The 27,043-nt window shown below is 41.2% G+C and overlaps 2 protein-coding genes across 5 annotated transcripts in view; one reads left to right on the forward strand and one right to left on the reverse strand.

Moving 5' to 3' along the window:
* Window positions 1–3,902: 3,902 nt before the first annotated feature.
* henmt1 (HEN methyltransferase 1) lies at window positions 3,903–9,223 on the forward strand. The gene is made up of 9 exons (XM_086088483.1): window positions 3,903–4,054; window positions 4,217–4,329; window positions 4,592–4,726; window positions 4,820–5,002; window positions 6,586–6,757; window positions 6,850–6,967; window positions 7,091–7,205; window positions 8,784–8,941; window positions 9,070–9,223. The coding sequence occupies exons 1-9, from the start codon at window positions 3,971–3,973 to the stop codon at window positions 9,183–9,185; spliced, it is 1,194 nt and encodes a 397-aa protein (XP_085944609.1). The 5' UTR covers window positions 3,903–3,970; the 3' UTR covers window positions 9,186–9,223.
* A 2-nt stretch (window positions 9,224–9,225) lies between these two features.
* eeig2b (EEIG family member 2b) overlaps window positions 9,226–27,043 on the reverse strand; it is a 51,741-nt gene continuing 33,923 nt past the window's right edge. For 3 of the 4 annotated variants that reach the window (XM_086088487.1, XM_086088485.1, XM_086088484.1), the window contains 4 exons: window positions 22,107–22,341; window positions 16,050–16,186; window positions 14,650–14,719; window positions 9,226–13,170 (listed from right to left, as the gene is read on the reverse strand). In XM_086088487.1, coding sequence (XP_085944613.1) covers window positions 13,128–13,170; window positions 14,650–14,719; window positions 16,050–16,186; window positions 22,107–22,341 — 485 coding nt within the window. In that variant the 3' untranslated portion in view covers window positions 9,226–13,127. The other variant, XM_086088486.1, reaches the window with a different exon arrangement.

The raw sequence follows: 27,043 nt of genomic DNA on the forward strand, positions 1-27,043 counted from the left end.
CCACATGAGGAAGGGCAAGTGACCTGAAACGAAAGGAGTCAGAATTTTCAAAATAAAACAGGAAATGACAAGACAGTAAAAGCACAGACAAGACAACCTCACCGCGGTGTGACAGTGTGGAAGAATAAGCGTCAACACTTGAAAGGACTACTTTCTGGTTCGAGAGCTGAAGGTGGACTGGAGTTATTGCTTTTCATGGATTTGAATCACACCTTTAATTGAAATGGCTGAAAGAATGCTTAAAAGCTCCATGATCGCTATGGAACTGTATTCCGTATCATATTTTCAAAAAGGTTGGTGGGCTGGATTTTCTGTTAAAATGTGATGATAACATTGCAAAGTTACCTATAAGCTTTCGAATTTTCATCAGCAGGCCCGTTTAGCATGGACAATGTGTTACTCCCGTAACTTCGCTCCTCATAGCGCTATTATATTATATGGAACAACTCAAACATTGTTAAAAGGAACAAGTCTTTATATTTGCAACATTGGGTTAATAATGGTATTATTTATTTAACTCAATTAATTACTTATGAAACTTTTCTAAGAAAATTATTTTCTTGTCAAATCACAATAATTCTATTTTGTTGTGAAAAGCATATTGGGTGGTATATTAGAATTGATGAAAAGTTATACAGGTGAAGAAGTAAATATGATCCTGAATTCAACTTTTTATATTAAAGGTATTGATCTTTGAGTAATCAATGGAGGCTACTAACAGTCATATTAGAAAATGCTTATATAATCATAATAAGAGTAATTACTCATGGGAAATTCTTCTGGAACTCTCAATTTGGAGTTATAAATTGGCATAAAACATGGCTTGCTCCTTTTGAATGTTTTATAAGAAACAAAGTACGGGAAATACATGTAAAAAACATTGTACAACATATATCCTAGAAATTTATATTTGTCAAGATTTGTTAATTTACATCATAGATATACATTTTGTAAAACTGATTAAGAAAGTGCAATTCATCTTTTTTATGATTGTCCTTTTAGTATCAGGTTCTGAAATGATGTAGAGAAATATATTTTTCAAACGCCCTGAAGACTGAGGGTAAAAATAATATTGCTTGGTTTGCATGCACAGATACAAATATTTTGGTTTGGTTTGGTGGGCGGGTGCGCCTCCTGCCCCCACCTGGTTGGGAAGGGCCCCGCTGGTCACTCCTCTTAACTCACTGCACTAGTTTTGCACAATACACTTTGTTAATAGACACATAGGGCACATAACACACTTGGAGGGGAGACACCGTCTTCGCCCTACAACTCCCCTCCAATTTTAATGCACCACACACACACACACACACACACACACACACACACACCCCCACACACACACACACACACACACACACACACACACACACACACACACACACACACACACACACACACACACTTATATATACACTGGGTGGGGTCACATTCACGGTTTTGGGGTAGAGTTCGCCAGTCAGTAACAGGGTTAGCTTTCACTAAGGACGCTGGCGTGACGACCGGGGCCTTTCCCCGCGGGGCCTAGAGTTTCGGGGGTGCCGCCCGGCCCCCGGTGCTCCCATCTCCCCTTCTGCCCCCAGTGTTCCGTCCCAATTTTGGGAATTTTGATGTTTCTGGGGTTGGTGAAAGACTCTGGTTGGTAACCCGGTGGGTAGTAAGTAATTTCTGGTCGGTGCTGGCTTTCACTTTCCTTTCTTTTCTTTGATCCTTCTTCAGGTCTCCTGACAACCTCACGACTCTAGCTGGATTCTGAAGTATTCGGTTTAGGTGAACGGTATGGGATTTTTAATAGGTTTTAGGTGAACTAATGGGTACACACTCACACGCATGCACACATGCACACACACAAGCACATGCACATTCTCACGCACATCCAAAATAAAAAAATAAAAATAATAAAAAAATTAAAAAATTAAAAATAGAGAGCAATGATGATGACATGTCGAATCGGTAAAATTACAGAATGAACAATACTGAGCTCTCAAGAAAAAAAGAAGAAAAAAAGATTTTAAAAAATGTATTAATAAATAAAAAATTAATAAATAAAAAGATACAAATATTTGTAATTTTGTTGGTCTTTTTATTTTGTTACGGAAATTTCATATTCACAAAGCCACATTTCTTATATTTGATATTAAAGTATTTTCGATTAAGTCATTACATAGAGTCTTTCAAATTAGATTTTGGAAATATTGTCTAATTTGTTTAGTTGTTTTTTTTGTTTTTTTAATTTGTAAAATCTTAGCACTCACATATTTAGTACTTTGTAGAGTTCTCCATCCATCCATCCATCCATTTCCTGTACCGCTTGTCCTCACAAGGGTCGCGGGGGTTGCTGGAGCCTATCCCAGAGGCGGACGTGCTAACCAGTCAGCCACCGTGCCGCCTGTAGAGTTCTCCAATTGGGATATCTTCATCAAGTACTGCTTCTTCCTGATAGTCTAATATGTCATGATTGAATGCCTCGCATCTTCCAAATCTACTTTTGCTATTTTGGGCGGCACGGTGGCTGACTGGTTAGCACGTCCGCCTCCCAGTGCAAAGGTTGTGAGATCAAGTCCGGGCTTCGGCCTTCCTGGGTGGAGTTTGCATGTTCTCCCCGTGCTTGCGTGGGTTTTCTCCGGGTACTCCGGTTTCCTCCCCCATTCCAAAAACATGCATGGCAGGTGAATTGGACACTCCAAATTGTCCATAGGTGTGATTGTGAGTATGGTTGTTCGTCTCTGTGTGCCCTGCGATTGGCTGGCAACCAGTTCAGGGTGTACCCCGCCTACTGCCTGAAGCCAGCTGGGATAGGCTCCAGCAACCCCCGCGACCCTTGTGAGGACAAGTGGTACAGAAAATGGATGGATGGATGGATTGTTCCTGGTGTAGGTTATTTTACGTTTTGGGGCTGAAGTCTCCTCATGAACACCTTCATTATCCTCATTCACAATGCCCATCTTTTTCTTGAGTTTTTCAAGCAGTGAGTGTTTTTTGGGTTACTTTGCACTTTTATTTTCCAAGCAGAAGCATCTTGCTGCTATCCGATCTCCATATGTTGGAATGTTCGTAGCTAGCCAGATAGTCATCATCCATGAAAGCAATAACTGTGGCATCGATCTGTCAAATCAAAAACAAATGTATGAACAATTGGCTGATGTATGTACATTGAAATAATGTAGACATTGTGTAACTAACATTACAATCTAATAATGTTACAAATCAAAGAAAAGACTGAGGACACATGGGGTGGGAATCACAAGTTGCCCCAAGAAACTAGTCTATCACAGTACTTAAGGCATGATTTGATTATTATGATTTTGTGATATACCAATGTATTGCAATAGAGTATTGTCATATTCTGCAATTTATCAATTTTCATACAATAAATTACACTTGATCAAGATGTGCCTTATTTTATAACACACAATTCAACTATATATATATATTGGTACCAAATTGTTAATTAGTATTTTGTCAATTAAAAAAAAAAGGAACTCTCTTTTTCGATTGATAGGCTCCTTGCTGTTGTTTTCACATTTCAACCTTTCCGAACGCCATACAACTGGGGTAGATGTCATGGACTTCTAACTTCCGGAAGTCACACACTCGTTTCCGGCCACTGCTGCGATGCACAGGCCGCGTCCCAACACTCGCACACAATAAATTAATTAACAAATTATTAATGAGATCACTGAATTTAAAATAATAACAAAAAAATAATAAATACATGGGGAAAATGTGAAGGAGTGGTGGAATGCGTCTTATTTTAGATGGTTTATGTTCATATTAAGTGACACTTGTTTGGTGACCAAAGTTTTACCTGTCAAATACTTTATTTTATCCTTATTGTGCTTCTTTGAAAACCAAAACAAACAAAAACAGTTGCTCAATAGCCAACGTCGCCATCTAGCGTTAGGAGTGTCAATAACAAGTTCTAACTCTAAATAAAGCTGCGAGTGAAACTACAAAACAGCGTGGGGAAATGAGTCCGTTGTTCACACCGTCGCTTCACAGGCAGAGACATGACTTTGTTGTCGACTTTGTCAGGAGGAATAACCCCAAAAAGGTAAGATTTATTTATTTTGGACTGATCACCTGGTCGTAATGAACCCAGTCAGCGTTGAACTCGTGGCCTGGTAGGTGTCGTCCTTGTTTTCACTCAGTCACGACATCAACACGGAATCTATCCACATTACAATTTGTTAATGATATTTTATATTTTGTGTAGGTGGTGGACTTGGGCTGCGCTGAGTGCAGCCTTCTTCAAAAGCTCAGGTTTCACCGTCAAATTGAATTGTTGGTCGGAGTTGACATCAATGGCGCCAAACTGAGGAAAAAGATGTAAGTGTGCCTCGTACTACATAAATATTTCTCAAACGATTTCCATGTTATGGGGTTAGCATTTCTTGTCATGTATTTTGACAGACAAGAGACAAAATGTGTAAACAAATCTGACCATTGCATGCATACTACAATAATAAAAACTGCATTCTTGGTTAGCCCATCTGCCTCACAGTCGAGAGGTTCGAATGTCAGATCACCCTAATAAACACTTGTATCTGATCAAACCAGGTTTTGTGATGCCAATGTTAACCTTCCGCAGGCATGGATTGGCTCCTATATCTACCAACTATCTGCAGCCAACTTGTGATCAACTGTGTGTGCAACTCTACCAGGGCTCTGTCACACAAAAAGATGCTCGCTTAAGAGGATTCGATTTGGTTACCAGCATTGAGCTGTAAGTTTTTTTTTCTTAATAGTCATTTAAAATTAATTAATTAATTAATGTATTTATTTCCATGCCCTCACTCCGCTCCTTGGATGTCTACAGCATTGAGCACCTCCCTCTTGATGATTTGGACCGGTTTTCTGAAGTGGTCTTTGGATACATGGCTCCGCAAACGGTGATCATCAGCACCCCAAACTCGGAGTTCAACCGGCTTTTTCCTGGAATGTCTGGTTTCAGGCACAGTGACCACAAGTTTGAGTGGACCAGAGTGGCGTTCCAATCCTGGTATGTTTATTAATATATTTTTTTTTTTTTAGCAGAAAGTGAGGGAAAATGATAGGATAAGTCCAACACCAACATAACACAAATCGTGGCTGCGGATGGCAATTGTTCAGCAAGCCTTTTTTTTGTATAAATGCATTTCATACATAATTTTTTGATAGCTTTTGTCTTTATTTGGGACATGGGTGAGCTCGAGCACATTCCAGCTGTGAGCGTTGGGGTATAACCTGGACTGGTTGCCAGCCCTGGGCATAGGCGAACTAAGCGGTCACCTAGGCCGCCATTTAGTGGAGAGGGCGCCAAATTGCACGGCAAAAATAAAAAAAAGATAACATATTTCCCCCCCTCAGATTTTCAAAAAGAAAATATGTTATACAGCATAATAATAATAAGTGTTTTGTTTTGATGTGTTTATTGAACTTATAAATGCAATACAAAATAAAAGTGAAAGAAATAAAATAAATAAAATAATTATTAGTAAAGTCAGTATTTCCATGTTCAAAGGGACATAGGAAGAAGTACAAGAACTTATCCTATCCTTAATCCTACCTCCACTAACTTATATCATGTACAATAAGTTATTATATTTAATAATAAATCATGAAAATAAAGCAAATGAAGAAGTGTATGTGTGAATGTTGTTGTTTCCACCAAAGTTTTATTTTTTTTCAGTTTTTATTTAAGTTGTATATTTATACAGAGATGGGTTGCTTAGCAAAATTTGCGTCTTTTGCCTAGCACACCAAATCACCTAGCCAGCCACACAATATTTACACCAATGGACAATTTCATAGGTCCCAACTGATATGGATTTTGGCAGACTAAAAATTTAATAAATTATTAATCAGACGATTAATTAAATTGATAAAATATAAATAAAAGTAAAAAAGAATTACAAATAGAACATTTGAGTTTTACAATATTTTGTCCTTTAGTGTTTGTTCAACTTCACAAGTGGCGAACGTTGCAATCTTGAACAAACCCTGTCAAGAAGTCAACATTCGCTACCTTTGTAAATACTCTCAAACGTTCTCCCACTCAGTGGGATACGGCGTAAGGTGTTTAAAAAAAACAATTTAACAAATACTATATATTTAAAAAATATATATATTTAATCAGTCATATCAGTTTATCATATAGTTGGGGTTTTCACTCAAAAGGCTCTAAACCAGTGGTGTCCAAACTCGGTCCTCAAAATCCTGCAGGTTTTGGATGTTTCACTAATCCGCCACACGTGAAGCTCTGCTTAAGCCTGATAAACGATCCTGTTCATTGTAACAGGGAAATCCAAAACCTGCAGGACCGAGTTTGGACACTACTGCTCTAAAACAACAAATGCATTTTTTAGAAAATTATATTAAACAGCAGTTTTCCCTTAAGCAAAATGTGAGTTTAAAATAAGGGCTAATTTGGAGAACTAGAGGAATGTCAAGAAGAACTGGGGGCAATGACTAAGTTACGTATAATTCCTGGAATGCTTAAGTTGCCTGCCACTATTTGAGGAAAAATTGAGTCCTGTAGGATTTTAAATGTTCTGTGTTGGACTGAATGGACAATAAGAACTTGAAGCTAGCGTTTGTTTCCAGGTCCTTGAATGTCTGTTCAGAGTTTGGCTATGAAGCCGAGTTCACTGGTGTGGGTCAAGCTCCCCCAGGCCAAGAGGAGAGTATCGGCTTCTGCACCCAGATTGGCGTGTTTCGCAGGCGTGGTGGCCTCATGTTAGGTGACAATGCAGGAGATCATTTCTCATACACGCTGGTAAGTGGAGAGATAAGTTATACAATTTTGTTGACAGTGAGTGATAAACCTCGCAACTATGTTGTTATGTACTAAATGTGTTTCCTGACTAGCTTTATAGTGTGACTTATCCCAGCCTGCGTGACCAAAACATCCTGCGGAAGACCCTGGTTAGTGAGTTGCTGTATTGGGCAGAGAAGATGAAAAACAAATGGCTGGAGAAGCTGACAGGTAAGAGTCTGGCCAGTTGGCTAATAGCAATTGTGCTAACCAGGTGTTATTGAATATTTATCTTAATAGACTTGGCTCAGTACATGGACAATTAATGAGTATTTCTATGATTTATATGAAAAGAGGAGAATCCTGTGGAGAAGGACAAGCCAGGAGGAGGAGGAGGAGGAGGAGGAGAAGAGTACGGAGAGATCTTCTGGACAAATGGTCACGAATCGCAGTGTCACACATTACACAGGTGTGTATCCATTGCCACCACACCAGGAATGTAATTTTGTTTTGATGGACGCCATGCCATCTGAGAGGTATTAATTGGTTGCTTGAAAGGTGAACGTCTGGCACCTGGTAACTTCTGTTGCACTCAGTGGCGGCACATCAATAGAACAGAGTTTCATTGAAAAGGACGAATATATAATGATGAAAATGAAATATAATCAAAATTAGGGGTGTTTGATTTTTGTGTTGTTTTTTTTACCGATACCAGTACTAGTAGTCACCGACATTGTACATTTGTACCGTGTCTGTGTGGTGGCCATATTGGATGTGGCTCATCCAGACTTCTACAATGTATCTAGTTTTGTCTTCATATTCAACTCAGTCAAGCCACTGATTGCAGCAACAGACATTCCAGCATTGGTTTATATTTCTTTTTTTGACCAACCTCTCTGCTTCACTTGGTGTCTGTAAAAGAATAACACATTGGATAAATGTTGTTTTAAAACGAGCACAATTTCTTCCAAGGATTATGAGCTTCACTCGTTCATTTCAACACAAATTGACATTCTGAACACAACTGCTGCTACCTAAATAGTCACCTTAGTATTTTATAGAAATCCTGATGTCACGTGACAGCGGCAGGAAAGTATTGGTGCAGCGTTATTGGGCTACAATGGCGAGGAAGGCTAATACAAGCGTTTATCCGTCAACTTTCCGCTCAAGAGCATTGATAGTCACTTTGATGAAAAGGACATGATATATATGCGTGGGGTGGACAAGTTAGATTGCCGATGAAGTGTCAGGAGGGCTTTTTTTTTTTTTCAACTTGGCGACGCTGCTACGTGGAATTACCTGCTTTGTTGCCGGTGAGTGCTTTCAAATGTGATCATACAAAGGCTTTACAAGTTTGTACAATCCGGATTTATTTCCCCTTTATGTGTGGTCAAAATGCCATCGAAATTGGCAGTTTGACGCAAGTGTTGCAGTGTTTTTTATGTATGTTAGCAACTCAGCAGCTGTTAATTGGGCCGCAGCCGCTGTAATTTATGCAGTAAAAAGTTTTCTTTAGGGTGTTGGTCAGTTATTAAATTCAACTGTGTAATATCTATTAAACCATAGCAGCACAAATGAACGAAACATTCTGCATGTGGTAACAGTTAGCATCTGCTAATTTAGCCACCATGTACAAAGTGCAACATTGGCTACGCATTGGTTCCTCTTTTGGTAGCCTGGAGCATGCTCAATCCTTTTTTTGCCTCTTTTCGTCCACAACAGCTGTTAATCATTGTTAGTGTTAAAGTGTTACTGTTTAGTCAAAGTGGCAGACGCGTTTTCTATGCTGCCAAAATGGTTGCGCTAATGGCCATTTTGGGATGCGTGACGTCAACGTCAGGATCTCTATTACATCATGTTTTGGTATGAAATCACATTCAAGTCATCCTATTTGAATGAATGGACACAATTTGATCCTACATCAGATTTCTCATACAAACTGCTTATTTTTAATAACAATTGCAAGTCGAAATCAGCCTTTTATCTTAAGATCAACCGTTAAATGATACCAGTGAAATAAAGTATTGCTCCATGTTATCTGTCTCAGGTATGTGTCTGTTCCCCTGCACTTGCTGTGGAATTGCTGCCCCAAGTTACGTGAGCTGAGTGGAAGTCTGGGAAATCTGAGTCAACTCATCATAGACGATCCCCAAATTCAAATGAATCAGTCACGCTCTGCTGTAATTATCTGCAGTATGGAACACGGTACGATTGCCCTCTTTCTGCATCTTTAAATGGCAATTATCACATCAACCTTTTAAACTGAAGATCTTACATTTATCATATGCAATTAAGAGCCAATGGTACCTGTTGTGGTCACTGTGTGTTTCTAGACCGAGAAGATGAAGATCCTAATCATCTGACGGACAGTGGCTATGCAGAGAGCAGCCATGTGGAAGAGGAAAACTGGGAGATGGATTTGTATGTGTCCAACTCAGTTGGAGAGTAAAACAGGAAGTTAGACAATTAAAAAAATTCTAAAGCACATGTTTTGTGTAATTTTATTTTATTTTATTCAACAGTGTAAGGTACACATCATCCAGCACAGTTTAAGGAAACAAAAATCATCTGAAGGGAAACGGGGACCACTGGAGTTTAAACATCACTTTACAGAAAAATACAAGTAGCACTTTATAGACAACAGCTTCACAGAAGAGAGGAAGCAACCATGTCTGTAACAACATGTTAGTTACCCACGTGACTTCACCTGTGGCACACAGGTAAAACAAGTACATGATAACCTGACTCAACATTCTTTGACAACACTAAATCATTTTCAACACGTTTCGTAAACAATACAACATTGCAAAAATGGCACAATATTGATGATGAAATAATACATCAAACACGGTAATATCTTGGCATTTTCAACATGACATTTAAATCATGCTGAACGCAAAAAAATACTGATTCTAATATACATGATTTTGTGCAGACTTTTCCTTTGAAGTGGTCGGAACAAAACGGTACACAAAAGCAAATAATAGACATGCAAATAAATCTGACAGGACATTTGTGCAAATTATGAATATTGTAAACACCACACTTGGATGTGACTTCTAATAGTCTGGTGGCTTAGTGAAAGGATTGTGCAATTGCGGATAAATGCGGCATTTTTTTTCTTGGTGGTTCCTGAGGGTCGATTATTGTTTGGGTTTTTTGGGAGGGGGGGGGGGTGGTGGTTAGCTAGAAGCACTTGCCAAATTGCTATTTTAATATCAAATTGTAAAACTTTTTTTTAAATTATGTAAAAAATCGCCTAGTATTTTTCAGACAATATACACCATAAAATAATCAGATGACTTCCAAATGTGTTAAACTAGATGTTGGAGCCATATTACAGTGTTCTTTGTTTTTCCTTCCTTCATTCCTGAGTTTGGCCGCATGGTGGTGCTTGTACCCCCAGGAAATAAATAAATTAAGTAATGAGTGTCAGGTGTGCGTGTGAACCTTGGAGGCAAACAGTTTTTGACTGTTATTGTTCTATGTGGAAAGGATCGTGTTGTGCATTGGACATTAATGGAAAAGGATTGGACTTTATTGGAATTCAATTGTTTTTGACCACACAATTGTTTTTTGATGCAACGGCACGGGTTCACCCCACAACAAATAGCGTTAATGGAAATACTCTATACTGGACTTATTTTGGCATTTGACAAGTCACAGAACATGAAGTATCATCAGTAACGTTGTTATTGGAATGAAAAATACAAATGAATCTGCGTCATAGTTATCTAGATGTGCCTTCTTTCTAGCTGTCACAATTGCATTTGCATTTTTACCATAATTCAATCTCAGAGCTCTCCTTTATGTTCCCTTGGTAACTCTTGTTGGTCGGTCTGGTTGTGATGATGTCACCATTGTCAAACATTTGTCATTTTCTGCTTCTGACAGAGCAGCTAACTCTTTTACATACATGATGTGAACCTTGGAAATGATTTATGACGTCCTTTAACGCCACTATTTTTTTTAATTTTTATTTTATTTTATGTAATAATAATAATAATGATGCATTTATTTGTGGAGACTGGGGTCAAGTTGTATTTTAAAATTTAAAAAATGTGCAGAATTTCACAAGTTACTTCATCTTAAAGGTTAGATAGCTCATAAAATGAAATGAAAAATGCACTAAGCTGTCACCGTCTTACAAATGTTATGCCATCTAGTGGCAGAATTATGACCAACACAAATCAATATCACACTCGTTTTTTACAGTATCATCTTTTTAATCTTAATGAAATTTGATAAATCATGAAATTACTGTTCAATGACTAAAAGATGCAGCCATATTTATATTAGTTTCCATTTTTTTGCACTTTTATGTTAAGAGTTTGAATACTTGGGAAAATATTTTATTGTAGATTTAGAACATATATAAAATTTGCAATCAATTGTGAGTTGACTATTGAAGTTATACGATTAATTATAAAAAATGATAATAATAATAATCGCCTGACACCCCTATTTTATATATTAGGGTTTTTTTGTAAACAAATGGTTGAGATTTCTCCGTTTCGTAGTGTCAAGGCACAGCACCAGGATTTTTTTCTTCTTTCTCTCCTGGGACTCAGGGGTAGGGGAATGAATAACCAGTAGTCATCACTTCACTTGCTTTATAAATCAGTTCTTGTTTTGTGTGTGTTTTTTTCAGCAAATGCATGATATAAATATCTCTCATTTTTAGAGTAAGGCTTATTTTATGAGAACAATTTAATGCTTAAATCTTAAACAAAACTGGAGGGAGCTCTTAATAAACACAACACTTTATTTAAAATCCGTCTATTTTGTGCAGTACTTTATGGAGGATAAACACTGAACAGCTACCATACTCCATTTTATACATAACTTTGGAGGTGTCAAATCAGATTCACCTTTGTAAGTGTACAGCAAACAAACACATCACCCATGTCATTCTTATGATTGAGTACGACTCAAGAATTACAAATAAAAACCTACTTTTGTATTCTATATGAATATTTCTGATATCCGAGTTGGGCTACTAGTGTTAAATTATTTTATTGTCCCAAGGAATCCTCATACAAATTTTTGAGCTTTTATCCGCAAGTGGACAATTCACCTAAAACGTGTGCTAAACCTTTTGACTATAGGGGAAGGGAGATTCCATGAAATGGAATTCTACCATTTTTTCACTAGTTAAATTGAGATTTGTACGATGCATAGGCTTGATAACATCCCCGGTAACTGCAACTAAAAGCACATTGACATGATACTTGACATGATTGACACGATTTAAACCGTTGCTATTAACTTAATATAGCGTGAAAGTCAAGTGTTTCAGATGTAGCCTACTGTATGTCCTAATTATAATCCAGTCTATATTATATTATCGCTTTGCAGCCTAGAGGTGCAGCTGTAAAACGATATGCAATCATATTTGAAACTAGTGTGCTTCAATGACCATTGATACTTGTCTATTGGCCTCTCTGTGGGTCTAAAGGGTTAATGAAGATAAAAAACAAATATTAGACGTAGTGTACAACATCAATACTATAACTGGCAACATGGCTGTTAAGTACTGTACTAAAATAGTCCAAAGTAACATTGGTTCGATGCCGTTTTGAAGTTAAGTCCATCAAAATGCGTGCTTTAGCCACTGACACGCTCAGCGACTCACATTATCTGCCTCTTTCAGATGAATGTTGGCATGTGCCCTACAATGCATCTCGAAAATAACCAAAGTCGAATCTTTTCAGCCAGGTTGCATTTTGTTTTGGGCTTTCTGTTTCTTGCAGTCAAATATGTCCAGTGCTGCAGGGTGGGCAAATACTGTACATCGCGTGCTGACAGTATTACTACAAATACAGTTAAAAGTGGATCCGCACACACAAACCAAGTTCAAGTCTTGCACCTGATCTTGATAGTAAAATATCCTGTCCTCTTTCAGAGTTTCAAACAGCAACCTCTCAGCTGCTTCAATGCAAAAATATTAAACTGATTAAAGGAAATAAAAATAATTAAATACTACATAGTTAAAAGGAATGTATTGAAAATGCATGGCATTATCTTTCTCTTTGAAGAAGTTGTTTTGTTTGGGTTTTTCCCCAGTTGACATTCTTCCAAGCAGTTTGGTCCAAAAATTAGATTGCTGTGGAAATGTGTGGATGGTAACAACATAGGCAGCCCTTAATAATAAAAATAAGTCAAAAAAGAACTTTTGACACACAGAACCACTTGACTGCACATTATAGTGGTGTTGGAAAGCAAGTGTTCGGTTGTAGGTAAGAACACATGGAGGCGCAATTGTGATGTCTGACACTCACTGTGCACCAAATACAAGACCGATCATTAATATGTGATATGTAACAGAAAGAAATGGTCACAATCCTGCTTCCATTTTTTCGGGGTTGGAGCTGGGCAGGCATAATCCAGTTTAACGCTTGATCACCACTTGCTCGTACGCTCCAGCACCAACCCTGCAATGTTAAATGACAAAATAAAACATAAAAAAGACAAAATAAAACTCTATGCATGCAAGTTTTGCCCTGCCCATGCATTTTTTTCCCTATGAAAAACTTTTTGGGGGGGTGGGGGGATGGAGGGGGGTTGTTAGGATACCACATGCCAAATACTCATATTCTAATTCAAACTATAAATAAATATCATTTATTTTCAACTGCTTATCAAGGTTCAGGTCGCGTAGGCAGCACCCAGACTTTCCTCTCCCCAGCCACTTCTTAGAACTTTTCTGAAGGGATGGTGTTCCCAGGCCACCCGGGACACATTGTCTCCTGGGTTGTCCCCAGGGCCTCCTCCCGGTGGGACGTACCCAGGACACTTCACCAGGGAGGCGTCCAGGAAGCATCCGAACCACCATCCGAGCCACCTCATCTGGTTCCACTCAACGTGGAGGATCAGCGGCTTGAGTCCCTCCCGGACAACTGAGCTTCTCACCCAGTCTTTAAGGAAGAGCCCAGACACCCTGAGGAGGAAATTCATTTCGGCCGCTAGTATCCGGGATCGTGTTGTTTTGGTCAGGACCCACAGCTCGTGACCATAGGTGAGGGTAGGAACATAGATCGACCGGTAAATTGAGAGGTTCGCCTTTAGGCTCAGCTCCTGCTTAACCACGACGGACCGATACAGAGTCCACATCACAGCAGACGCTGCACCGAACTGTCTGTCGATCTCCCGCTCCAACCTGCCCTCCTCACTCGTGAACAAGACGCCAAGATACTTGAACTCCTCCCACTTGCAGCAGGATCTCATCCCCGACCCAGAGAGGGCACTCCACTCTTAAGCAGTTGCTGTATCCCTTATGATGATAGTTTGTCTAGTCTAGTCACTCTTATTTTGTCATATAGGATTTTACTCTGTCATAGAATTGTGCCCTTACTGAGTGGCACTTTTGTCAGTATGTTGAGGACAAAATTTCCATTTAGAATTGCAACCTCCTTTGCACGATATTATTTCATGACACGTGTTGCACTAAGCAGAAATCTGGTCTTTTTTCTTCTCCCATTTTTGATCTCCGCAAAGTAGCGTCCTTAAGTTGCGAGCTTGATGCTTGAACACACTTCCAACTTGGTTGTACTTGGTGAGTATTGTTGCCCACCATTCTTCGTTTGTGTTTTTTGTGCGGGTCCCCTGTTGAGCTGCCGCACGCCCGCGCTGCAGCTCCGGTGGCAGGACACTACAATGGTGATCCTTGTTTTATACTGGGATGGGTGAATGGTTACTCGTCTGAAGTCTTAGCCCTGAGATTGAATGACAAATCAGGAGTGCAATCTATTTATCTGTGACCCGAAATAGAACAAGTGGCAAATGGAGGGAGAACTTAATCAAGGCTTTCTGATAATGACATTTTAAAACGTCCAACTTGAATTTTTTTACACACACAGTAAGTTTGAATCCTAAACATTAAATGAACAACCAAAGAATAGTTCATATCTTACCTGGTAGGAAGATGATGGCTTCCAAGAGCTGTACTTCCTCCAGGCCCAACAAAGAGACGTAAGCCCTCCTCTGAAAATACAAATATAATCATGTCATTCTGCAATGTGCGGTCAGCCATTTGCCTCTCCTGCTTTGAGCAGGCTCAGAACTGGGACTGGCACACTAATTCAATTAGGGCTGAACCAAAAATAATCTAATTGCAAAATATTTTTCAAGGTCTTTTTCCCATTTATTTTTTTTTTAAACACAAGCAATAAATTAATCTGTACTATGAGCAGTTATCACCAGTTCTCAATATTGGCCATTGCTACACAGGCCACAAAAGGGACACTTTAGTGGTAATCTTTCCCAAGAATCTGGCGCTTTCTTCAAAGGCTGGGGCGAGGACACTTCAGTGGAAGGTAAACGTTCAACAGAAAATGAATAAATCAAACACCACATGTCGACCCTTATTTATGTCAACCCCTGAGGAATGCAGAGTCTGGTCCAGTCAAACTTCAAAGATCAAAGATAGACAGACTAGACTTAACTACCTTTCCAATCAACATCTGACACCCATCTCAACAGTGTTTCAATGGCGACCCCAAAAGGCAACTACAAGAACTGCAGATGCTCATTGTGTTTTCTACAATGGACTGACACAGCACAACTTCACATCTATGCATTGTTAAATATATCTCTGAAATATTGTGAATATATGCAGTGTTTGTCTGATGTACACATATTTGTTTTAGCTTTCCATGATAGACTAAGACATGATAGCAAATTTTTGGGCCTTTTATTTATTTTTTTAAACCTTTTTTTTTTGGCCATCCTTTTGTTCAAACGGCCACCCTGGTCGCCAACTGTGAGGCTCAGATAAGGATAAACTTCTCAATTCATCTCCATTCGTTTGGGGGCCAAAACATCGACACACCGAGTTAAACATTTTCAGAATTTACCAGAAAGTTTACAAACTGGTGCTTGCTGAAGTGGTTATGTCAGCCTGATGAGTCCCACGTTTGTCTAGTTTCCATCACCTTGTGCAGAGATGGTTCATTGTATATTATTCTATTAAGTTCTCATTATTTGTTCCTCCTTTCCCAGTAGCTGTTTATATTACCATGTAGATTAGATAATAAATGCGCACATAATAGGAAAAACATAGTTTACTGTGTGTGTGCATGCATGAAAGTCATTAATCTCTATTATGGAAAGCTCAAACTAAAAGTTATCCAAGTGTACAAATCTTCATAGACAAGACTGATTTAAAGGAGCTCTAAAAAAATGTCTTATATTATTTTCCATGTGTGAGTGCGTGATTGCTATGTACTGATGCGCTCTTCTCTCCATATAGATTGGGAGAGTGTAACCCACAAAAGTCTGAGAAAGAACGCGATATTGCATGTGAATGTGTTACCTTCTGCACTAGAGTCTAGAAGGTCAGGTGTGAAGTCTTGGCTTTGGAGGATTTTTTCCACCACGTCGTCAGCATCTACTCGAGTATCATCCATTCTCTTTAGCTGAGACTCCATAGAGTCCTGCTTCACTGGATGCCTGAGAAAAGGATATTTGGGAGTCATTTTGTGCTGCCTCTGAAACACATGAATTGTATTTGGCAGTTGTTTTCACATAAATGGCTATTTTTATTCCTTCAATAAAACATTTCACTAAGCTGTCATCGCGACTCTGGATTTGTATGGCAGTCAAAGCTATTTTTAGCATGAAATAGTGTTGCTGAGACTGCATTTCATCTTCTCATGAAAGCAGAGGACATCCTGATAGAAGACATTCATTAGTTTATTACAGTTGGGCAGAAAAGGACATTGTGAGGTTGTATATGATTATTTCTAGGGATGGGCGAGTACCTATACCAGGTAACAGTATCGGGCCGATACCAGGCCACATTTCATGGTAATGGTACTCGCTACGGGTATCAATACTGGTATCGGCCCCCGCTCTTGTGGCCATTTTTTGATCAGGAACGAAAGTTTTGTTCCGTCTCGTTCGTTTCCTGTGTGTCTCCTATGTGGTAACACTTGTACATTTCATTACTTCCAGCAACGCCATTTCAGTGAGCGTTACTGAGAATAAGTAAGTACTCTTGCTGTGAGTATTATCACCCATATCTGTGGTTTATATATGGTTGTAGCTTCACCATGTTTAATTTCCTCGTTTATGTTTGCTGGGCGCTTAATTGCCTCGTTAACGTCATTGAGCTGCGGTGCTAAAAATAGAACGGCCCTCGCAGACGCTAATTATAGCTCTTATACACACTACATTATATTTGAAAAGTGGCGTTTTCGTTTCCCTTTGGGTTTTATGTATACTAATTCCTATATCGAGCAGGCTTCCAAATTAAAAGCATGGATTTCAAAACAATATATTATTAAACATCACATATTAAACAGCTTGAGGAATTCTTAACATGGTAGATATTAAATTATTTGAAACCCTATTGTATTGAATTTAATTATTTGCACTTCACTGTATTCCTTAAAAAGAAGTTGTACAACCACATATTTTGATTGGGACTTTTTTTTCTGACCACTGGATTATTTGTTTCATCTTATTTATGGATTTTGGGAAATTGAATTTCCGTTCCGTTCCGTTCCGTCTTCAATTCCGCTTATCCGGGGTCGGGTCGCGGGGGCAGCAGCTTTAGCAGGGAAGCCCAGACTTCCCTCTCCCTAGCCACTTCAGCCAGCTCCTCCGATGGGATCCCAAGGCGTTCCCAGGCCAGCCGTGAGACGTAGTCTCTCCAGCGTGTCCTGGGTCGTCCCCGGGGCCTCCTGCCGGTAGGACATGCCCGGAACACCTCTCCAGGGAGGCGCCCAGGAGGCATCCGAACCAGATGCCCCAGCCACCTCAACTGGTTCCTCTCAACGTGGAGGAGTAGCGGCTCGATGCTGAGTCCCTCCCGAATGACCGAGCTTCTCACCCTATCTCTAAGGGAGAGCCCGGCTACCCTGCGGAGGAAACTCATTTCGGCCGCTTGTATCCGGGATCTCGTTCTTTCGGTCACGACCCACAGCTCGTGACCATAGGTGAGGACAGGAACGTAGATCGACCGGTAAATCGAGAGCTTTGCCTTTCGGCTCAGCTCCTTCTTCACCACAACGGACCGATACAGCGTCCGCATCACTGCAGACGCTGCACCGATCCGTCTGTCGATCTCCCGCTCTAACCTACCCTCACTCGTGAACAAGACCCCAAGATACTTGAACTCCTCCACTTGGGGCAGGACCTCATCCCCGACCCGCAGAGAGCACTCCACCCTTTTCCGACTGAGGACCATGGTCTCGGATTTGGAGGTGCTGATCCTCATCTCAACCGCTTCACACTCGGCTGCAAACCGCTCCAGCGAGAGCTGGAGATCACGGCTTGAAGAAGCCAGCAGCACCACATCATCTGCAAAAAGCAGAGATGCAATGTTGAGGCCACCAAACCGGACCCCCTCGACACTCCGGCTGCGCCTAGAAATTCTGTCCATAAAAATTACGAACAGAATCGGTGACAAAGGGCAACCTTGGCGGAGTCCGACCCTCACAGGAAACAAATTCGACTTACTGCCGGCAATGCGGACCAAACTCTGACATCGGTCGTACAGGGACCGAATAGCCCGTATCAGGGGGCCCGGTACCCCATACTCCCGAAGCACCCCCCAAAGGACTCCCCGAGGGACACGGTCAAACGCCTTCTCCAAGTCCACAAAACACATGTGGACTGGTTGGGCGAACTCCCACGCACCCTCAAGGATCCTGCTGAGGGTGTAGAGCTGGTCCACTGTTCCACGGCCGGGACGAAAACCACACTGCTCCTCCTGAATCCGAGATTCAACTTCCCGACGGATCCTCCTCTGCAGCACCCCCGAATAGACCTTACCTGGGAGGCTGAGGAGTGTGATCCCTCTAAAGTTGGAACACACCCTCCGGTCCCCCTTCTTAAAAAGAGGAACCACCACCCCGGTCTGCCAATCCAGAGGCACTGTCCCTGATGTCCACGCGATGTTGTAGAGACGTGTCAACCACGACAGCCCCACTACATCCAGAGCCTTTAGGAACTCCGGCCGAACCTCATCCACCCCCGAGGCCCTGCCACCGAGAAGCTTTCCAACCACTTCAGTGACTTCGACCCCAGAGATAGGGGGGCCCACCTCAGAGTCCCCAGACCCTGCTTCCTCAAAGGAAGGCGTGTTGGTGGAATTGAGGAGGTCTTCGAAGTATTCTCCCCACCGATTCACGACGTCCCAAGTCGAGGTCAACAGCACCCCATCTCCACTATACACAGTGTTAATGGCGCACTGCTTTCCCCTCCTGAGACGCCGGATGGTGGACCAGAATTTCCTCGAAGCCGTCCGGAAGTCGTTCTCCATGGCCTCACCGAACTCCTCCCATGTCCGAGTTTTTGCCTCAGCGACCACCGAAGCCGCATTCCGCTTGGCCAGCCGGTACCTGTCAGCAGCCTCCGGAGTCCCACAGGCCAAAAAGGCCCAATAGGACTCCTTCTTCAGCTTGACGGCATCCCTTACCGCTGGTGTCCACCAGCGGGTTCGAGGATTGCCGCCCCGACAGGCACCAACCACCTTACGGCCACAGCTCCGATCGGCCGCTTCAACAATGGAAGCACGGAACATGGTCCATTCGGACTCAACGTCCCCCGCCTCCCCCGGGACAACGGAGAAGCTCTGCCGGAGGTGGGCGTTGAAACTCTTTCTGACAGGGGATTCTGCCAGACGTTCCCAGCAGACCCTCACAATACGTTTGGGCCTGCCTGGTCGGACCAGCATCTTACCCCGCCATCGGAGCCAACACACCACCAGGTGGTGATCAGTTGACAGCTCCGCCCCTCTCTTAACCCGAGTGTCCAACACATACGGCCGCAAATCCGATGACACGACTACAAAGTCGATCATCGAACTGCGGCCTAGGGTGTCCTGGTGCCAAGTGCACATGTGGACACCCTTGTGCTTGAACATGGTGTTCGTTATGGTCAGTCCGTGACGAGCACAGAAGTCCAACAACAAAACACCGCTCGGTTTTCGATCGGGGGGGCCGTTCCTCCCAATCACGCCCCTCCAGGTCTCACTGTCATTACCCACGTGAGCGTTGAAGTCCCCCAGCAGAACGAGGGAGTCCCCGGGGGGAGCGCTCTCCAGCACACCCTCCAAGGACTCCAGAAAGGGTGGGTACTCTGAGCTGTTGTTCGGTGCATAAGCACAAACAACAGTCAGGACCCGTCCCCCCATCCGTAGGCGGAGGGAGGCTACCCTCTCGTTCACCGGGGTAAACCCCAACGCACAGGCGCCCAGCCGGGGGGCAATGAGTATGCCCACACCTGCTCTGCGCCTCTCACCGTGGGCAACTCCAGAGTGGAAGAGGGTCCAGCCCCTCTCGAGAGGATTGGTACCAGAACCCAAGCCGTGTGTGGAGGTGAGTCCGACTATATCTAGTCGGAACTTCTCAGCCTCGCACATCAGCTCGGGCTCCTTCCCTGTCAGAGAGGTGACATTCCATGTCCCCAGAACTAGCTTCAGTAGCCGAGGGTCGGACCGCCAAGGCCCCCGCCTTTGGCTGCCACCCAGCTCACTGCGCACCCGACCCCTTTGGCTCTTTCCACCGGTGGTGAGCCCATGGGAGGGGGGACCCACGTTGCCTTTTCGGGCTGTGCCCGGCCGGGCCCCATGGGTGTAGGCCCGGCCACCAGACGCTCGCCTTCGAGCCCCACCTCCAGGCCTAGCTCCAGAGGGGGGCCCCGGTGACCCGCGTCCGGGCAAGGGAAACGAAAATCCAAAGTTTGTATTCATCATTGGGGTCCTTCGAGCCATGCTTTGTCTGGTCCCTCACCTAGGACCTGTTTGCCATGGGTGGCCCTACCAGGGGCATGAAGCCCCGGACAACATAGCTCCCAGGTTCATTGGGACACGCAAACCCCTCCACCACGATAAGGTGATGACTCACGGAGGAGAAATTGAAATTGAATTTCCATTCATTTCATTCAATTTTAAGGATATTTGCTATAGTTGGGATATATATGTCATTTAAAAAAAAAAGATCTGTCATTGTTTTATTTTGGTAAATTTCATCTACCGTAAGTACTATTGGTATCAGTATCTGTGAGTACTGAAGATATGAGTATCGGTATCGGTTTCCCAAAAAGTGTAATCGAACATCCCTAATTATTGCATATTATTTTAAGGCAGGAGTGTCTAACCAGTCGATCGCAGTCGACTGCGAGGGGTGTAGAGGGTGGAAAATAGTTTTTTTTTGGTCTGTCTGTATTGTGCGTGTTATTATTATATATTTTTTGATAATGTACACTATTACAGCCTATGCATTTGTTCAGTCTCACGTCTCCCCCCGCCAAAAAAGAGGGGGGGAAATTAACTCAACTTTAACCTATGTGGCGTGTGGCCTGCATCAAAGGAAGCTGGTAGCAGTCAGCAGTTGCTTAGAGCTAGCGATCAGCAATAGAAAGATACATATTTTTTGTGTATTCTCGTTAAAAGCTTGTCTGTTTAATCTTCAATGCAACATGGTACTGGCAAAGAAAAGGAATCTGGAACGGCATTTTAAAATGGTACACACAAGCTACGACAGGGATGTTTCTTGTGAAAATGTCTTTACACGCAGACTCAAATGGTTTATTTTCCTTGCGGCGTCCGCACGGATGCCGTTGCGCATTTACGCAGCCAGTGTGTACAGGGCGTTTCTTGTGGTTGCCAGGCTAAACGTTCCAATGAAGGGCTAATTAGGAGCTCAATGAGGTCTAATTAAGAGTAAAAAAATATCCGCACAATGAGTTATGAGGCACAATGAGGCACAGAGCATAATATGGTTAAATAGCTGAGACGCACACACAGTATGGCCCATGCTGAGACGGTTCGCATAATGAAACGGGTCGTTCGTAACGCAGTTATGGTTATTATTTATCATGGCATGCGTGTGTGCCTGTATGCGCGTGTGTGTGAGAGGATCAGAGAGCTGTTAAGTCTAGTGGTTGTATGACAACAAAAAAAATTGTTGTACGGTTTGTTACATTACTGCAGGCAGGAAAAGGTATGCGGGTTTGCAATGTTGACACTGACTGAACTGGTTGATCATGGAAGGTTGACTCCTTGAAAATATATTTTAAGGTCAGTGGTTAGTATAATCGTTTAGCCTGGAAAGCAGACTCATCTCTGTAGCCAGAAGATGAGTCTGGTCACTGACAGCATCAAGTGCAAGGCGGGGCAAACCTGGCCAAACAGACAGTGTATGCGGCTGGATAATGAGATATATCTTAGTACTGTACAAAATACATTTCAAAACCCTTCATTGCATTTTTTCTCAAATTTGAAAATCTGTTACACTTGTTAAAAAGATTAACACTAATGAATGCAAATTGAACCACAAACAATTTTCATTTACAGGGCATGACAAAAAATGCATTGTTTTTCTTCCAATTACGGCTTCACATGAAATACGTCAAAGCGCACCTGTTGAGCCGCTCACAGGATGAGGCGCTTCGGACTGGAGAACACACAGAGTAGGTAGAGTTGGTGGTGGAAAGTGGATGTTCAGGCAGAGCAGGACATGTTCTGCACTCTCTGTCTCTGTCCTCATTCGGTTCGGGGATGCTGCCGATGCCCGTTGAGGCGCTTCCTACTGAATGGTTCCTACGATGACTGAAGTCCGACATGCTGGACGAGCGGGAATGGCCTGTACTGTAGCCTGAAATGGAAATGGACAATGTAGTAATGGCGGCAGGACAAGCTCTTCTGCTTTGATATGGTCACTCTTCATAGAGGAAGGAACCATATTTTGTTACTTGAGGAGAATTTTCCAAATGGACCCACCAATGTGTTACGATGCAAATGATCCCCCCCCCCCACCTAATTAGCTAAGAACAGTATTGATAATATTGAAAAACATACTAAAAAATGAGAATTGTTACAATAATGATGATTTATATATATATATATATTAGTGCTGTCCAAGTTTAAGCGTTAACTGATTAATAGATGTGTGTTTTAGCAATAAACATAATTACATGCATTAAAGTAAAGAATTTAATAAATGTTTGCGTATCACATTTAGAATATTTATTCATGTCAAAATATTGTGGTTATTTTTTTCCATTTTAAATTATGCAAGTAAATAACTGATTAGAAAAAAAGGGAGGATGAAGACGTCCTCATAACATTAAATGTCAAAAGAATGAACACATAACCAGTGCTCTTCAAATTTGGCGGGACAAAAAAATGTTGATAAAAAAGCCTGTGATTAATCGTGATTAATCAAAATTCTAAGATGTGATTAATCTGATTAAAAAATTTAATTGTTTGACAGCTTTAATATATATATATATATATACACAGTGCTCAGCCAGCGTAAATGAGTACACCCCCTTTGAAAAGTAACATTCTAAACAATATCTCAATGAATACAAAAACAATTTCCAAAATGTTGGCAAGACCAAGTTTAATATACATCTGGTTAACTTATAACATGAAAGTAAGGTTAATAATATAAATTAGATTACACATTTTCCAGTTTTACTCAAATAAGGGTGATGCAAAAATGAGTACACCCCCTCAACAAAAATGACTAAATCTAGTACTTTGTATGGCCTCGACAATTTTTAATCTCAGCACAGCTTCTAGGCATGAAATGAACAAGCTAGCAACATTTTGTTGCATAAATCTTTTTCTACTCTTCAAGAATGGCCTCTTTTAGAGACTGAATGGAATGGAGAGTGATGCTGAACTTTACTCTTTAGAATTCCCCATAGATGTTCAACTGGGTTCAGATCAGGAAACATACTTGGCCACTGAATCACTTTTACCCGGTTCTTCTTCAGAAATCCAACAGTGGCCTTAGATGTGTGCTTAGGATCATTATCATGTTGGAAAAGTGCACGACGACCAAGGGCACTGAGTGATGGCAACATCTTTTCTTTCAGTATTGAGCAATACAGCTGTGAATTCATGATGCCATTAATGAAATTCAGCTCCCCGACACCAGCAGTACTCATGCAAATCAACATGAGGACACTGTCACCACCATGTTTCACTGTAGGCACCACGCATTTTTCCTTGTATTCCTCACCTTTGTAACGCCATACAGTTTTGAAGCCATCAGTTCAAAAAACTTTTATCTTGGTCTCATCACTCCAGAGTAGAGTCCCAGTAGTCTTCATTTTTGTCAGCATGGGCCCTGGCAAACTCTAGGCGCGTGTTTTTGTGCCTGGGCTTTAGGAGAGGCTTCCTCCATGGACGGCACCCATGCATGCCATTCCTCTGCAGTGTACGCCATATTTTATCATGGGAAATATTCACCCCAGTTTGGCTTTATATTTCCTTAGATAACTGCAGCAAACTTACATGTCGATTTTCTTCCACCCTTCTCATCAGAAGACGCTGCTGTTGAGTTGTTAACATCCGTGGACGACCTGGACGTCTCTGTGAGATGGTTGCAGTTCCATAATTTTTTAATTTTTGTACCACTTTTGCTACAGTATTCTGACTGATAGGTAAAGCTTTGCTGATTTTCTTGTAGTCTTCAACTTTGCTGAGTAAAGAAGTTAATTTTCTTTCTCAGATCTTGTGATATTTCTCTTCCATGTGGTTCCATTGCTAACAGCAAAAAAATGGGAAACTGTTTTCTTTAAGTAACACCCCATTTATAGCCAACTGTCTGCTTGACACCTGTGTAATGAATTATGAGACTCACCTAGACGTATCTAGTCTAAAATTTGGGCTTTTTGGGCTTTGCTCCAGAGACGTTCTGTGGAGTGTACTCATTTTTGCATCACCCTAATTTGAGTAAAACTGAAAATTGTGTTTTCTAATTTATATTATTAACCTTAATTTCATGTTATAAGTTAAACAGATGTTATATAAATTTAGTCTGGTCATCATTTTGGAAATTGTTTTTGTCTTCATTGACATATTGTTTAAAGTTGAATTTTATAAGTATATGTATATATGTATATATATATATATATATATATATATGTATATATATGTATATATATATATATGTGTATATATATATATATATACAGTGCTGTTTTGAAAGTTTGTGAACCTCTTGAGCAATTTGGACTTTCCAACTGTTTCAACCTGATTTTGTTGTTCAATCTGAACCATTACATTTTATACGAAATAACAGGTGTAGGTTTAGCATTTCAATGCATTGTTCTTTTTTTTTTTTTTTTTTAAATCAATTGTGTTGTCAAAACTAAATTCAAATTAGTTTTTGGTCAATTCATGTAGGTGCAAAAGTAAAAGCATTGCTTAAAACAAGCAGTCAAGTAGGATCAGGTAGGATAAATTGCTAGCTAAACTAACCACTGAAATGGACCAATAAAATGAGAGATTTAGCAAAGAAATTGTGCATCACTGACTGAAACAGAGACAAAACCACATTACTTGAGTCTTACCCAGGTGGACCAATGCAGGTCAGTCATGCTGACGCCCAATTTACACTGACTGCGGAAAGACCGCATTGCGTTTTCCGTACGGTCGCTGCACGGACTGCAATTTACACTGACTGCGTTGCGTCCGGAAATCTGCACCCGCCAGACCACAAAATCACGGGAGTTCACGCTGGAGAGTTGGGTTCACAACCGTGTATATGGAGTCCTATTGGTAAACAATAGCTACACTTGCCTGTTGTCACATCAATATGCTTTTGGACATTATTTCTGTGACTTCTACCATGGCTCTTCTACCATGGGTAAGTACGTTTTGTGTTCAAATAGCGTTAATTTGTCATGTTTAATTTATTCTGAGCTCGTTTTTTGTCTTAAATGTCCGACTCATGTCATACTATGTAGTTACTTAGCTTCCCTCCCCCCAAAAATGAGTTCAATAATGGTTTTATTTTGAAATATACCGGATCTACCATAATGCCGACGCTCGACTTCCTGTCCGGCTCGTGTAATTTCTTCAGCTTCATGAAAATCCGCAAGCGTTCCGCATGCGGCGTCCGTAAAAAATAGAACGCTTGCGGAAACCTTCCGCAGTGCCGCATCCTTTCCGCACCGCATAGGCAACGCACTGCAGCTGGTGTAAATTGACACGCAGACTCGAATGCTTTCTATTCCTTGTGGCGGTCGTACGGAAAACGCACCGCATCTGTTTCGCAGTCAGTGTAAATTGGGCGTGAGAGGAAGAGAAATCTCAGGGGACCTCAAGAAGTGGGTAGTGACAGCACATCTGTCTGGGGAAAGCTATAAAGTATTCTTACTACATTCCTGCTTAGAAGTGGACGACCTTCTAAAAATATCAACAAGCCCCACAAGAAAAATTATAATTCAGGTAAAAAGCCAACTCGAACATCACATCAAGGGATTTGCAACCTCTTTTGCTGCATCTGGGACACATGTGCATGCTTCAACAATCAGAAGAAAAGTCAATCGACAAGGCTTTCATGGAAGGCTTGTTAGTTAGAAGCCTCTGCTCACCAAAAAAGATCAAAGCTGCCAATCTCAACATTGCCAGTACCTGGACAAACCTGAAGCTTTTTGGAAGTCCCTTCTGTGGACAGATGAGTCCAAAATTGAACTGTTTGGTCATGTTTGGTGAAAAGTCAACACTGCATACCAACAAAAGAACCTTCACCCTACAGTGAAGCATGGTGGTGAGAATGTTCAATTCTGGGCTGGCTTTTCATCCTCAGGACCTGGAGGACTCCACATAGTCCAGGGAATTATGAATTCAGAGGAATATTGTGAAATCCTGGAACATAACCTGAAGCCGTTCTTTGTGAAGTTACATCCTGGTAGAAGATGTATCATGCAACATGACAATAATCCAAAGCATTCCAGCAGTACAACCAAGGAATGGCTGAAGAACAACAAGATTCATGTTCTGGATGTGCCCAGTTAAAATCCTGATTTAAATTCTTTCAAAATACTGTGGCGGGACCTGAAGCGGGCAGTTTATGCTAGACGCCCATCCAACATCTCTCAATTGGCTGCATTTTGCAAGGAAGAGTAGCAAAAATCCTGCAAATAGATGTGAAAGACTGATAAGTCACTAAAGAAAGTGTTTGGATTTAGTTCTCATTGCAAAAGGAGGTGCAATGTCCGATTAAGTGAGAGTTTCATATATATATATATATATATATATGCTGTCAAAGTTAAAGCATTAACTAATTAATTAATTAAAAAATTATCGCATTAATCATTAATTAAAGCAGATTAATCCCACTATTAATTTTGACCACAGATTATACTTTATCTTGAAAGCGGATGGCTTCATTAAAGCTAGCACAGGTTGTGTTTGAGCAATAAACATAACTACATGCATTAAAGTAAAGCATTTAATAAATGTTTGCGTATGACATTCAGAATATTTGTTCATGTTAAACTACTGGGGTCATTATTTTTTTCCATTTTAAATTATGCAAGTAATTAACTGAGATT

Source organism: Leptonotus elevatus, chromosome 11 (genome assembly GCF_054856555.1).
Source record: "Leptonotus elevatus isolate MCC_2025b chromosome 11, RoL_Lele_1.0, whole genome shotgun sequence".
NCBI classification, from domain to species: Eukaryota; Metazoa; Chordata; class Actinopteri; order Syngnathiformes; family Syngnathidae; genus Leptonotus; species Leptonotus elevatus.

Coding starts and splice junctions, on each gene's coding strand:
- henmt1 (XM_086088483.1), top strand. CDS start 3,971: ATGAGTCCGTTGTTCACACCGTCGCTTCACAGGCAGAGACATGACTTT. Junction 4,055..4,216: donor GGAGGAATAACCCCAAAAAG/GTAAGATTTATT, acceptor TATTTTGTGTAG/GTGGTGGACTTGGGCTGCGC. Junction 4,727..4,819: donor TTGGTTACCAGCATTGAGCT/GTAAGTTTTTTT, acceptor GGATGTCTACAG/CATTGAGCACCTCCCTCTTG.